Below are 15,737 nucleotides of genomic sequence, written 5' to 3'. Positions count from 1 at the left end.
AATTTTCCCCCAAGCACGAGGGTTTTGGTGATGGTCTTATTTTTATTTTATCGAATTAGCTTGGAAGTAAATAGTATTGATGAAGTCTAGATACTTTTACTTACATTGGCGTTTATCCAATTAATGTCGTGATGGAAGTTATAAGTTTCATAAAAATTTTTGCAACATACTAGACAGGCAAATTAAGATTCGCCAGGTTAATAACTATTTCTAATGACTGTTATCTTGTGTAATTTTATTATGCTCCTATTATTATAATATCAAGCAACTATCGACAACAACCAAGCTTGTTTAAAACCAATTTTTTTAAATCATAAAAGTCAAAAACAATTTAACCGGCCATAGAAGAACACCTATCAGTTAACCGTTTTGCCGAAATTACTGTACAATATGACAAAGATGTTTACTTAATACAGGACTATAAATAATATAATTAATTACCAGCAGGAATAACGGTACGGCAGTTTCTAAAGTTCAAACATTTGATATCATAAACTCTCCAGTGGGCTCCATTAAATTGCTGGTCAAAATATCAATTATATTAGTATTTGGCGTACTTTGCGCTTGTTTTGATATTCAAAAGTCCAATGAATTAACGGGTGTCCAGTTAACAACAATTGCCTAAAACACAGTTTAGTTCTACATCGTATCTTGCGTGAGTTCAAGGTACATAGTACGTTTTACTATTATTAAACAGTTTCTATTTTGAAAAACATCACAGGTAAACATTTCTGGCCGGAAATTGTAACTGTTTGTATTGTTGATTGGTCTCCAAAACTTCTTATTGCGTACAATTTCCGAAATCGATTCATAGAAATTTCGGAAAAAGGAAAGCAAGTAAAACAATTTCCCCGATTTACTCATAAATCAAAAATTAATTACCATTAATTCAACGTTAACCGTCCAACGTAGGTTGGCAGGGTGAAGAGAATGAAAAGCGTTATGCGTCGAGATATTTTTAGAAAAGGAAAGTTCAATACAACCCTTTGTTATATGCTTTTAGAGGCAATAAACTGTCGGAAAATACAAAAATATCAATTATATTAACATTTAGTTCATTTTCAACTAAATTTCAAATTAATGACAAGTCATAGAATGGTTCTTCAGATATATACAATGATAATTGTCACATTAACACAAAATTGGTATTTAACATCGTTGTTTTTGTTATTTAATAATTTATCTTTATGATAGAAATTATAAAAATATCGTTATTTATCTTTCGATTTCGGTTTAGGTATAAAAAAATGATGTTGACCAAATCAGTTGGATATTACACAAAATTATTTCAATATTTTTTGATATGTTTGATTAGAGACTAATTTATTTTATTTAATACAAATTACTTTTTTTTCTGGCAGACGACTAGATCATGCCATTACAAGTATTATTTTGTAAAAAAAATGTAATATTTTGTTTTCTTTTCTAAATATACTTTTATAAAAAAAAAATATACTGTTTTTTTTTAACGAGGGTTCGCAACAGCGGAGGTCATATAAACCCTCAGGGTGCCGGTGTTTTTGAAAAAGCCCATTTGTCACCAATGTCGGGTTTGAATGCAGGGCCGCTGGATTCGAACCCACGACCTTACAGTAATGAGTGCTTCCGACGCCCCTCAGTAATATATTATACATAATAATTGTATTACTTTCGTAAAGAGAGGCGTAGAACATAAAGTGAAGTGTGAAATAAAACGGTGTTTGTGTTTTTAATTTATTTTATTGCAAAGTCTTAATATTTAGAGGAGGTAGCTGGGGTGGTGGACGGTAGTCGAGTGAACAGCTACAGGGGCGACGGCGGGAACGGCGACCCTGGCGACAGCAGGAACAGCAACGGGGTGGGCGTTGTAAGATACGGCAACGGGAGTCTGCACGTGCTGAACAACAGGGTTGACGACGGCGTAGGCGTGACCTTCGACGGCGCTGTAGGCGAAGTTGCCTCCGAGCCTATCAGATTTGACAACAGCACTGTCGAGGCTTGGGACGCGTACGACGGCTCCTCCGAGGGGAAGAACTACAGCAGAAACGGTGGCCAGGACGGCACAAGCGAGGACGATAGCCTGAAAATGATTATTTAATTTTATGTACAAATTAAAGAGAATATTCGGTATATTCTGTTGTTAAAAATTGTTTAATAAGGACCGTGTAAAGATTTCACGTATTTCCTACTTCAGTTGCTTACATTTTGAGATATTGTCCAAATTTTATTGTAAATCATATTCAAGCCTAAATGCAAATTCCAACACCTCAATTATGTACAAAAAGACCACACCACGGCCATAATGGGGGGGGGAACCAAATACTAAAAATCTATCTAGATATTCCACATCAAGAGTCACAAAATTATTGGAATTCTTTACAAATTGGAAACCAAAACTGCCAACAGTGATGTATCTATTACAAATTTGAACCGCCATTTATAAAATGTTCTACCTACATCTTCATGTTGGCAGAAACTCCACCGTGCCCACTGGATAGACAATCAAAGTGGAATACTATCATTGACTACTTTTTGTAACAAAATCGGTAACCAAAAATAAATAAAGAAAAAATTAAGCTGACGAAAAAGTTGTTTTAAATGTTTTATTTATGCGGCCATAATACATTTTAAAATAAATCATGTGCACAACTTACTCATTAAATAACAACGTTAATCAAAGAAAAAATAAATTCGAATAAAACTTTTGTGATAACATTTAGTAATACAAAAAATGCTTTGTTTTACAGGAGCGAGAAATAAATAGGGAACGGAGGTGGAAGGACCGAATCCAATATCCAAGGCTGTGCGGAAAAAACGACTTTGGTCGGTTGTTAACTTGTTTTTTACTAGGCCAAATAAAAGAAATTGATGGCGACCGCATCTCATATAAGACTCTAATTCGATTTGGCTTTGTACAGGGTGCTTACAGATTTAATAAAGGAACGAGGTGAAAACTTTTGAATGGAGCTTTTTACGATGGGATCGATAGATACATATAGAATATAGATAAAATGTAATTGAAACAACTAATTGGTAGTAAGTAAATAAGCTTTTTAAGCATAAGAAATTTATAATATCATGTTGAACGTAAATGTGAAAACTTTTGTTGTCATGTTTGCGGCTAAACCCATCCACTCACCTTGAACATAGTTGGTTTTGGTTGTAAATTGTCTTCCAACTTGGGAACTACAATGATTAAAACGGGTACCACTCCTGGCTTATATACAGGGTCCAGCACCACGCCCTTCACGTCACGCGGCCTTGGTTCTTTTCTTCCTGAAATGCTGTCTTTGTCTCAGGAGCACGTGACCAAAACCGGAATCAAGGGCCAAAATCGGAGCAGAATGGAGAAAATTTGAGTGGGTCCAGACAAGATTACCGACTAGACGGAAAAAAATGAAATGAAACCCATATTAGTGCTTTCTTCATTGGAGAATAGGTTCCTCCAGCCATGTGATCTTGGTTGAACCCATTTCTTAGATAATTCACTGAATGATTGTATGTTCCATTTTTGATTCAATATAGAAAATATTAATATAATTATAATAATATATATAATTATAATAATTATTAAATATTTTTTAAAATTAAATTATTAATAACATTAAATATTAATAAAATATTGCAACATTTTTATTTTTTATTAAATAATTATAAAAATTAATGTATATTAATAAAATTTTACAGTTTCCATTTTATGTTTTATTTTTTCATGGATGTTGTCGACATTTTTACATGTTTGATGTGATTGTCATTATTTATTGTTATTTTTATCTATTTTGCCTGCAGGGTTTATTATTATTAACTTAAATGTGGTTAAACTTAATTTTTTATTTATTACTGTTTGTTAATGATTAATTTGTAACTGTAATCTTACTTTTGTTAATTTTTGAATTCTTTCTTAAATAATCGATATCCTTTTACATGCTCTTCTATTAACTCTTTTCCTTCCTATTCAGTGTAAGTCTAACTGAAAACATGTATTTTTATGCCAAAGCCATTTTCTTTTAAACTTAAAATTTTCTTTTAAATTTAAAAAGGAGGGAAAATTCAAAAGGTGGGTTTGAGATGGGAAGTTGGTGTCCGAGTGGATCGAAATCACGATAGCTCAAGTGGTAGAGTAGCGGCGTATCTAGCCGAAGGTCGTGGGTTCAAATCCCTCTCGTGACATTGACTTTTTTATCTCAACTAAAAACCTTAATTAATTTAAAGATAGTAATTGGTTAAGCGGACCACGAAAACTGGTGAAGTAAATAAATAAGGTGATGAAATTGGACAACATGTTGTGTTAAATTAAAAATATATTAATCGTATTAAAGAGAAATACATGACTTTCATTTACAAATTATAAACGTACCATAAAATAACAAAAGACTTTACATAGCCTGCAAGATGTAAATAAAATATTCTCAATCCCGAAAGTGGAGCTATTAGTTACATGAAGCCTAACGACGACTAGTATCCTTACTGTCAAATACTAATATCAATATTATTGTTTAATAAAAACTATATTACCTTAACTTGGTAATTCGATAGGTTGTTCAATTAAATTTATATTTAATATTAAATTATTATTCAAATTTTTATCCCGATCTGAATGTCACTTCACAATCAGATTGTTTGACTTCCCCCTTCTTATCATCTCCTAAATTAAATTAAGAATGCTATGGCAACCTTCATCCACACTCAGACCCTATCCTAGGAATAGAAGCCATTCAAAAACCACAAATCTCATCACTGGTGCAAATTCTTGTCAGTTTTTATTTCAATTTGTTTATGGTACCTAGTATGAGCCCAATTTTTTAAAAAATGATATCGCCAAGTTACAGGTTATGCAGAACAAGTGGCGGTAATAGGCTCGCCTCGATATACATGCATATCGGAATTGGACGATTGTTAAACGACCTCCAAAAAAATCATCGTTATGAAGTTTGCGCAACACTTCTTTGCCTAAACAGAAAGGAACCTTTTTTGAATAGAATTGTTACTTGTGATTAAAACTGGATTCTCTACGATAACAGCAGACAGTTCTGGACAATAGTTCGCCAAAGGTGAAACATTTTCCAAAGCCTCAATCTCATCAAAGGTGATGGTGACTCTTTGGAGGGCTTCGTTTGGGCGGCTTCTTGAATCCTGGCGAAACAATCGATGCCGTATGTAAACAATGTATTCTCTCAACTTGAAACAATGCACCAGAAATTGGCATTATTGAAGCCATCTTAACTCAATCTGTAATGGCCGATTTTGTTACACGACAACGCTCGGCCCCATGTCTCCCATGTGACAACACGAAACTGTTGGAGTTGTTTATGAGATTCTGATTGTCCCTCCTTATTCTCCAGACCTCTCGCCAATCTTCTACCATTTTTTCAGACACCTGGACAACGTTGTACAACATAAAAAAATTATTGATCAAAAGTCGTTAGAAAATGTGTATACAGAATTAGTTAATAATAAAGATTTTAAATTCTATTCAAAGGCTAATTAAGATTTTTAGTTGAGATAAAAAAGTTAGTGTCACGAGCGGTATTCGAACCCACGATCTACGGCTAGATATTCAGCTGCTCTACCGCTTGAGCTGTCGAGACCTCGATCCACTCGGACACTAACTTCCCATCTCAACCCCACCTTTTGAATTTTCCCTCCGTTTTGCCACTTTTCATTCATATTTAGCAGAAGGTCATGGGTTCGAATCCCGCTTGTGACACTGACTTTTTTATCTCAACTAAAAACCTTAATTAATTGAAAGAAATCAATCAAGCGGACCACGTAAACTAGTGAATCTATTCAGAGGGTTTACAGAAGTTGTCATCACGTTGGGAGAAGTGTATTGAGAGTGATGTAGGGTACTGTAATTTAAAAAAAATGTTTACACTCATTAATTGAATTATTTTTATTTTATAACCATAACACTTCATTATTTTTCGGACAACCCAATATAATGTTTTTGTGACATTGATTAACGGCTATTAGATAAATGAAATTATCAATGTGCTGCATATGTGGTGATTAGTGACCGTTAATCGATAATTATTTAGAAATCGTGAGATGCGGTCTGGTGTGATGTAGGTTTCAGAAAAATATTTTCTTTATCGTGCCAACGTTTCGATCTTAATAAAGATTCTAAATAATTAAATGTGCTGAATAATGAACTGAAATATAACGAAAAATAATAAAATAGGCTAAATAATAAAGTCAAAACAATAAAGAGCTCATGCATTCGCTTATTCCATCATAGAGATCCGGCTTCAAATAAAACTGAAGCAGGAGGCAAATTAAACTTAAATTGGTTAAACTTTAACAATGTACTATGATAGTTACTTGTTCCGTTTGCAATCAGTACTTTTTTTGAAATACATGAAATCATTTATAAAAGAAAAAAGGCCTGCTTTTTGTAAATGAAAATTTTCTATAAGCCAAATGGCTAAATTGTAAAACATATTTTTATAAATAAACCAATTTTAATGAGTGCAAAAATCTGAGAAATTCACAACAAAAAGATATTATTGTTATTTAAAAGGTATATTAAAACGGGCATAGGGCTACTAGAAGTGTAATAGACAAGTGCAATACCAATTTCAAGGCACTTCCACGTAGCCTCGCCTAGCTTTGATGGACGAAACAACGCTGGTAAATTAGAAACGCTTAAGCTTTAACTTTAGTGTAATGAGAGAACATTGTCCGTAGGCGATCCTCTCTGTGATAAAGCACAAATGCACTTTCAAAGGAATCGGGTTCAGCAAGCGGAGGGATCGCTGACGGCATTTTCGCCTGATTGAATTCAATTTGGCCGCATAAGCCTCGGCCTCCCACCCTCTCTCTCTCTTCTTCGACATATGTACATATCGCAGTTCCGGACCTTTGCCGATTTCATCTGTACCTTTCCAAAGATTGTCAAGGCTATAGGGAAAATTAAATTTCGCCTAGTCTTTTTCCCCCTTAGAACTGTACAGTTTTAACGGGCTGAGCACTGACAGCCTGCTTGAACTGTGAAAATCATCAAAATATAAAACCATTTGATGGAAGTTAAACGTATCAATCATATTTTCCAGTCACTATTAATAAAATTAACCAGAACGTAATTGTTTAACTACGATTTTTTACCAATCCGTGCACAATGACAAAATAAAAATAAAGGCAACTTTTCCTGATGCCAGAGTGAAACGTGCCGACCTTGATTGGACCAAAAAATTTTAATTGTGTTTTTTATTCAATAGGTTTGTAAGATGGCCGAAAATCATAAATGTTAGATGACTACACCATCACACAATTACTATTGGTCCAAAATTGATTGATGTCGCTTTAACGTCAATGTTGCAATCAACGGAAATGGTTCTTTAATATGTTAATGACCTATAATGTAGGCATTACTGTGAAATCAGTTGTTTGTTTCCATTAGTCGATACCAATTTTAATTCTGGCTGAAAAAAGTTTGAAAGCCATGTAGGAGTAGTGTACTAAGTAACCTTAATGCCAACATAATTTGCACTTAAATCCATTATAGTTTGTGGTCCGATTGACAAATTTTTCAATTAATTAATATTTCTGAAAGGTATTGGTTGAGATAAAAAAGTCAGTGTCACGAGCGGGATTCGAACCACGACCTTCGGCTAAATACGCCGCTACTCTACTACTTGAGCTATCGTGACTTCGATCCACTCGGTCACTAACTTCCCACCTCAACCTCATCTCTCGAATTTTGCCTCCTTTTTGCAATTTTTCAAACGTCCTGTTATCTATTCGATTCTCGGCGACAAATGAAATGGCCACCTGGAGCTTTCATAAATATTAATTAATCGAAAAATAATTTGCAGTACTTTATTTTGGTGTATAAAACTTCCTTAAAAAGCCTTTATAAATTACTATCAACGGAATTTTTTTAGTTCAAATAGAACGAACATGTAGTATGAAACACTTCTATTATGACACATCAATCGACCATATATCAAGGAGAATGTTATGACCACTTTTACAAATATCCGAGCTAATAAATCAAAATTGGATAACTGATCGTACATGTATCAAAAATTGGAAAGATAATTCAATTTTTAATCATATGAGAAATTCACGAATGACTTACAAATCATGTTAATTCATTTCCAACGTTATATGGTAAACTCGATGGTATAATACAGCGCCTGGGATAATTAGATAGAGGATCGATGGGTATTTATCGGACTGAATTTGAGTTTAATTCGACAAAGCGGTTACGTCCCAATTCCCCTTATTGCTTTAATCCAAATTGAACGTTCTTGAAATTAAAACCAACCTTAATTTTGACATTTCCCTCCAAGCACGCAATTTGTTACCATCGATTAGTCGGCTCTTGTTCGAACGTTTCGAATATAGAAGTTTTAATTTTATATAGTTTTACTTGAAAATTTATTTTTAAGAAAATATATTGATTCTCCTTAACGTCGTGTGTTTTGTAAAGGGTTTCATAATTTTGAAAAAAATGGAAGAAATAAAAAAATAATTTAATTTGCTTTTCCTCGGAATCAGAATAGGACTATAGCTTTTTGCTTGTATAAGGAAAAACTTTACCAAAAGATGAATATTTTTAAGAAGTTTACAAGTTATTCCTTCTCTCACAAAGTTGGATTATACCGCCCACAGTTTCTATTTGCTCTCTTCCCTCCTCCTGAAGATTAATATTTATTTTGGTAATTTTTTTAATATTAAAAAAAAATTGTTAATGACGGTGAACCCCAACGATAATTTCCATTACGAAAGAAATATACACCTTATCACTCGCAAAGGAAATTTTAGCTAACAATGATAACTTTCCTGACGTTTATGACCCAGAGCTAAACAACTGTGCCATCTCAATTACGATATTGACATGGTTGTTGACGAGAAGCTTGTATTATAAAAGAAATATGAGGAGAGATCAAAACAACTAGTGAATCATAATTATTTTTATTGTTTTTATGTGATTTAAAGTATTACATTTAGTTTTTCTATAAATGATTCATATTTCCGGGTATTGAAAAATAAAATTTACTAATTAATCCCTATAGTCTTTTTTTCCCTAAACGAGGGTTTGCAACAGCATAGGTCATGCCAACCCTAGGGGTGCCTGTGTTTTTGGAAAAAAAGCCTATTTTAAAGTATGTCAAGTTTGAAGGAGCGCAGCTGGATTCAAACCGGGACCATTACCTTACAGTGACCTTTGAGGCCACCGACGCCATAGCAGTCATAATTGACTTATTAATTATTTTAATTAATTATACTTTTTATTTAAGGTCTTGGTTCAGATGAAAAGTCACGAGCGTGATCGAACCCAAGACCTTCAGCACATACCCCGCTGCTCTAATCATTCAAGCGTGTATAACTTAACGACTTACACAAGTTTGAGTGAAATTTACAGTTTTAGATTTATTTGCTTTTTTCCTATGTGCATGCGCCCGTAGGCCCGACCCAATTTGTTCACCTAAAGGCGGCTCCAGACATGCGGGTATTCGCCGAAAGCCGATTACCGACGAATATTCCGGAAATGCGCCCAATTCCCGAGATGCTCGTCTTTGCATCGCCAAATAGCGTGCCTACGTATACACACATGCGGGTTTCGTATAACCTCCTAGTTTGCGGAAACAGGGAATACGTATTTTCCAAATGCCGTGGGAGTCCTCAACTTACTACAAATCGTGATGGACAACAGTGAAACTGTCATTCCTGCCGCTGCGGATACTATTTTGTGCAGTGGCTACAAACTAATTTAAAAACTATTTTTAATTATTGCCTTATTTATAAAACAATTTATTATTTGTAAGAGAAGCTTTTCAAATGATTGGTTCTGTTTCGTAAACATCAAAGAACTCCAAAATTGTTACATTGGGTCAATCCATTTCTAACAAGAAAAACAATTGTTACTGTGTAAATGAAAACATCTATACTAGTTAGCAATCGCTTATTAATATTATTTCTTTTAATAAATAGTATTAAATAGAAATTACGCTTTCTGTCGATTTTGATAACAGTTGACAGTAGGCTAAAGGTAAGTACATTTATAGTTCATTCCCGTATGTGTGGATGGTTTGAGTGCGGTTACTTCACGAATATTCGTGCTCTTTGAAGCGGACAAGAAAATCGACAAAAAGCCGAGAACGTCGAACACCGGATGTTGTTATTCGGCGAATAGCCGAGCGTCCATCCACACTAGTCGGGATTCGGCGAATACCGCATGTCAGGAGCCGCCTTAACGTACAACGAAATTATTTACTGTATTATAGCGTTTTATTTAACTTTAGCCTGTAAAGTGCCTAAAATAGACACTTTGACACTCCGCCTTATCACCCGGAGAGAGGAGATAAAAAATAAATCTCATAAAATGTCAACGGGATAATGTGTTCCTTGATTTCAACTAATACCTAAATCCCCAAGCTGTCTAAATTTGGTCAGCGTTTATTTGAATCTTCACACTAAGTCATATGTTGGTTACACGACACAGTTGAAGACAAAACAAGGTCTGAGGGGGAAACATTATAGAAGAATGGTAATGTGAGTGAGAGCATTGTTCATAGATATTTTAAAAATTTCGAAACATGGACCTTAAGAGGCGTGAAGTCAAAGAAGGTTGTGGAAGGATGTAGAGCTGGAGACGAATAACGTCCAAATTAAAATTTCCAATATAAATAACTGTTATCATTTTAGCAATTTTATTAACGCAATTTTGTCCATTTAATTGCACCACACCGAGAGCTTTTTTTCACTGCCCTCAAAAATTAAGATGTAAACGGTTGATTCACATTATTGTGACACATTACTGTCAGATTAAAATTAGTATTAGGTATGGGAAAATGCAAGCATGTACAGTATTTCTGTGTCAATTAACTTGTGGGTGCCACATTGCAGGACAACCTTTGTGATATATAGAAAAGCAGACTATGTTGTAGACTATCAGGAATTAAATACCGATAATATAAGTACGTCGCAAAAATTCTCGTCGTTATGTTATCGTTTCGGCAAGAAATATTTCTTACCTTTGTCGTCTAATACCCTAAAACAGGGTAGGTTGGTAGAGAGAGCAAAATAATCGGAATCAATAAAACTTTCTTTTTTTACTGTCGTTTACAGTTCGAATATACTTTAGAACGTGTTGAAAACTTGTTTAACCCTGATGTTAAATTTGAACTGAATTTCTGATAATTAAAAAAAGTTAAAATTCTGCGAAGTTTTATTTGAGATGATTTAATTATAACTTCGAAAACAAACCAGTTGGGACGGTATCAAAACGCACAATCAAATAATTGGATGAACGGCCGGATAAAGTAGCATTTGATTTTAATTCAACAAAGCTGGCAACAACATAGCCATTTCCCGCTATCGTTTTAATCTAAATTAAATTTTCTCAGAATTAAACAGGACGAGGATTTGACGATTAACCGACGATACGATTTGTAATAACTAGCCAGCGATGGGCCAGATCTTCCCGCCCTCCAGAAACGGGAAGAGACAAAAGCTATTGGGTTGTCCGGAAAATAATGCAGGTTTTCGTGTTTTCTTTCAATTATCCCTCTATATAATAAACTGTTTACGTTACATTATTATTTTGTACGAATGTTAACATGTTGTAATCCTCTATCACTTCATTACTTGGGAATAATTCAGTCTTTACTAAGATGTCAACGCGTGATTTTCACAACTTCGTATTATGAGGCACGGAACGGTGCCCAAATAGCCAGAAACATTATAGAAGAATGGTAATGTGAGTGAGAGCATTGTTCATAGATATTTTAAAAATTTCGAAACATGGATCTTAAGAGTCGTTAAGTCAAAGAAGGTTGTAGAAGGATTTCTTACCTAGATGATGTTCTGAGAGCTTTGGCTGAAGAAAATCTTAGAACAACTACAATCAACAAATACAACTCAACACTAACACCATCCACTATTACTAATAATACTACATTAAGTCTATCGAATACAAACAAACCAGCATACATTTCCATGCCATTTATCCAAGGCCTATCACATAAATTAAACACATTTCTCTCGTCCGATAACTTTAAAATAGCTTTCAAAAATTATAAAACAATTCAAACACTTTTTTCCAAAATTAAAGATCCCACACCAATAACAAATAAATCTGACGTAATCTACAAGATCAACTGTTTAAACTGTCCGGCAACTTACATCGGTCTTACATCCCAATATCTGGACAAGAGAGTAAAGCAACATATCTATGATTGCAAAAAACCTAAGCAAAATCCTACAGCACTCGCTACCCACCATTTTGAACACCAACACAATTTCGACTTCAAAAATCCAAAAATATTACACACAGAACAAAACAAACATAAACGTAATTTCTTAGAAATGGTTTATATCAACAGAGATAAACACAGCATCAATTACAGAACAGATACATGTAAACTCAGTCGCAGCTACGCCAATATCATTAATCAAATTCAATACAGATAACATACCTATATCATCACATTACATTCCACACATCAAATATTTTTCACATAGTCTAATTTTCCAACAATTTAGCTTTCCTTTTCCTATTTATCCCTTTCTATATAATCCTGAAAGGATAATCTGGCCGAACCATTACCAACACATTTTTTCCCTTCGTCGGCTCTTTTCACCTCAAAGAAGCCGACGCCTTATACAAAAATGTCTTTTCTATACCGACTTCCTTCCCCACCCCTTCAAAATCCAACGTATATAAACATAAAACAGCAAAATCTCACTGGCACTCTCAACACGACACGCAAGAATGGCACAATTACACAGAAGACAAACACTTTGAGTGAGTAGAAATACTTTGATTGAATATAAAAAATATATTTTGCATTGTATAAATTCACTTTTCCACATCCTAAATGTATTTGTTAAATGTAAACAATGTTTGTAAATCCCAGGCCCTGAAGATGATCTCAATAAAGATCGAAACGTTGGCACGATAAAGAAAATGTTTTTCTGAAACCTACATCACACCAGACCGCATCTCACGATTTCTAAATAAATATCGATTAACGGGCACTAATCACCACACATTTCTACTTAGAAGAACTGTTCGAGTTATTTAAAAAAAGGTGATGGCAACTCTTTGGTGGGCTTCCTTTGGACTGATTTACTACAGCTTCGTGAATCCTGTTGAAACAAATGCCGAAATGTATTGAAGCAATGCACAATAAATTATCATTATTAAAGTTACCATTGCAATCAATCGGATCAACGCCGATTTTGTACATTACATTTGTACATACATTACAACACTCGTCCACGCGTCTCTCATGTGAAAACAAGAAAACTGTTGGATATTGGTTATGAGATTCCGCTTCTCCCTCCCTATTCTCCAGACCTCTCGCCTAACGACTACCATTTTTTCAGACACCTGGACAACGTTGTTCAGAATACAAAATTTATTGATCAAAAGTCGTTAGAAAATGCGTTTATCAAATTGGTTAATAATAAAGACTCAAAATTCTTTTCAGAGGGTATAGAGAAGTTGCCATCACGTTTGGAGAAGAATATGAAGAGTGATGGAGGGTATTGCAATTAATGAAAAAGGTTTAAAATAATTTAATTTTTTATTTTTATTTTATTTTTATACCTGCATTATTTTCCGGACAACCCAATGAATTTATACGGATCCAATCATTTGGCTTCTTAACATCGAGATTCAGAAGCTAAGCCTTAATTTTTTATAACTAGGATTGTCGTTAAACTAAAATTAAATCATTTTAATTAAACAGTACAGTATAACGAGTTGTTATAATTATTCATGCTGACGGTTTTATTCTAAACACGATAATAATTACGCACATATACGCGAAATTGAGCTTATACACTGAAAGACAAAAACCGGATATACGTATTTTTTGTTTATTTCAAACTATATGTATTTTTATGGTTATATTTAATTACAACATATTATTGTTATATCCATTATATTTCGTGGCCCGATTGGCCGAATAACTTCTTTCAATTAATTAATCTTTATATGTAAGGTATTGGTTGAAATGAAAAAGCTATAGTCACGAGCGGGATTTGAAGTCACGATTGCTCAAGTGATTAGAGCTGCGGCGTATTGACCCGAATGTCGTGGGTTCGATTCCCCCTCGTGACACTAGCTTTTTCATTTCAACCAATACCTTACATATAAAGAATAATTAATTGAAAGAGATTATTGTTATATGTTACAACAATTTAACAGAAACCAAATCAAACGAGATAAGAAATTCATGAATTTTTTAATAAAAATGTTTTAGTTATGATTCTTTGAAAGAAAATTCACCAAAATACCGGAAAATCATTTGATGATAAACTACATTGTTAGTTTTGTTTTAATTTTAAATTCATAAAAATACATACATATAGAATGAATAAACAGTGACAAAGTAGTGTCCTGTTTTTGTCTTTGAGTGTACAATTTTAATAATTAAACATTAAAAAACCAGAGTTATTTACTATTTTAGAAAAATTTTAATAATTAAAAAGTTCAAATATTGATATAATGTTTATGAATTCACTTTCCGAAAAATAAAATGGAGGACACTTAAGTAACAATGATTTAAATTGCACAAATAGAAAAAAAAAATACAAAATAAGCTTATCGGCTTAATATATTAAATATTTAAAAAAATCATGAGAATAACCGACAGCTTCTGTCGATTTACTCCAGAACTAATGAAATATGTATATTGAAAATATCGAATATCGTTCATAGTCATTATACTCCGCCTACAATGGTATGGTTGAATCAAACTTATTACGAAACCAATGTTTGTGTTCCCAACGGCTGAATTTTGCGATTTAACAGATTTTCATATAATAAATTCATATAATTGATTGGAAAGGGCTGGGCAGGCTAAACGGCTGGACCTAACCGTCCTAGATGCACAAAGTGCAATTTAGTGCCAAATTGCTAACGCGAGATTTGGAGGTTAGGAGTGACGTCATACAATCACAGCCTATAGCAGTTAATTATCTAATTAACGATAACTTCGAATGTTGATTGCTCGAAGCCAGCCAGATCAATAGGCAGCGCTGTTCCACTACAAAAGCACTTGTTAACTTACCGATCCCGTGACAATGTGACATTTATTCTCATGCTGAATCAAAGTGCAACGATAAATACAACAATCACTGCCTTTTTCATTATAGTATAGAGAAATAGTGGTTGGTTATTTAGGTTAAACCCACAGTTCACACATTCGCCCAGAAATAGCTGTAAGTGCTTAAAAATGTTTTATCCTTAAACATTTTATTTTTAAGTAAAGGACAGTTCATTATGGAAAAAGAAACTGTTCGGCAGAAATGTGTTACGATAAAACAGCATTTATGATATAGTAGAAAATAAAGCAGGAGGGAATGCAAAATTTTCCGTTTTATGCACAGAAGGCTATGAATGCGGTGACTACTAGATATTTATTTATCTGACCATAAATAAAATATATACTACTTGTAGTATTATCCAAATATGAACTTTTTTATTTGTTCAAAGTTTTTGATTTAACCATTTACGTTAGTTGTTATTAATATAAATACATATGAACAGTTAGAAAGTTATTAGTTATAAAGAAAGAAATCCGCAAGGTGTGGGCGAGGATGCTCTCTACCTTGAACAGAAAGAATTTTTTTATTCGTCATTACAGTGAAGGTAGGAGATAGCATTTTATTGTTTTGTAACAAGGAAAAACGTAAATAGCTTCGTAAATTTAAAGTTTTTGAATCCGTTCAGAAAATTGAACATATTTCTTTATCTGTTTTAATTCCGGAAGTTCAAAAACAGAGGTGTAAATATCTCT

General features: G+C 33.6%; 1 protein-coding gene across 1 annotated transcript; it reads right to left on the bottom strand.

The window, feature by feature from the left end:
* Positions 1-1,699: 1,699 nt before the first annotated feature.
* Positions 1,700-3,216, bottom strand: LOC106667757. The gene is made up of 2 exons (XM_014395902.1): positions 3,119-3,216; positions 1,700-2,059 (listed from the first exon to the last, which is right to left on the bottom strand). The coding sequence occupies exons 1-2, from the start codon at positions 3,125-3,127 to the stop codon at positions 1,739-1,741; spliced, it is 330 nt and encodes a 109-aa protein (XP_014251388.1). The 5' UTR covers positions 3,128-3,216; the 3' UTR covers positions 1,700-1,738.
* Positions 3,217-15,737: the final 12,521 nt, after the last annotated feature.

This window comes from Cimex lectularius, unplaced genomic scaffold (assembly GCF_000648675.2).
Source record: "Cimex lectularius strain Harlan isolate CLEC.00 unplaced genomic scaffold, Clec_2.1 scaffold70, whole genome shotgun sequence".
NCBI classification, from domain to species: Eukaryota; Metazoa; Arthropoda; class Insecta; order Hemiptera; family Cimicidae; genus Cimex; species Cimex lectularius.
Note: the sequence above shows the minus strand (reverse complement) of the source record. Positions and strands in the feature narration are given on the sequence as shown.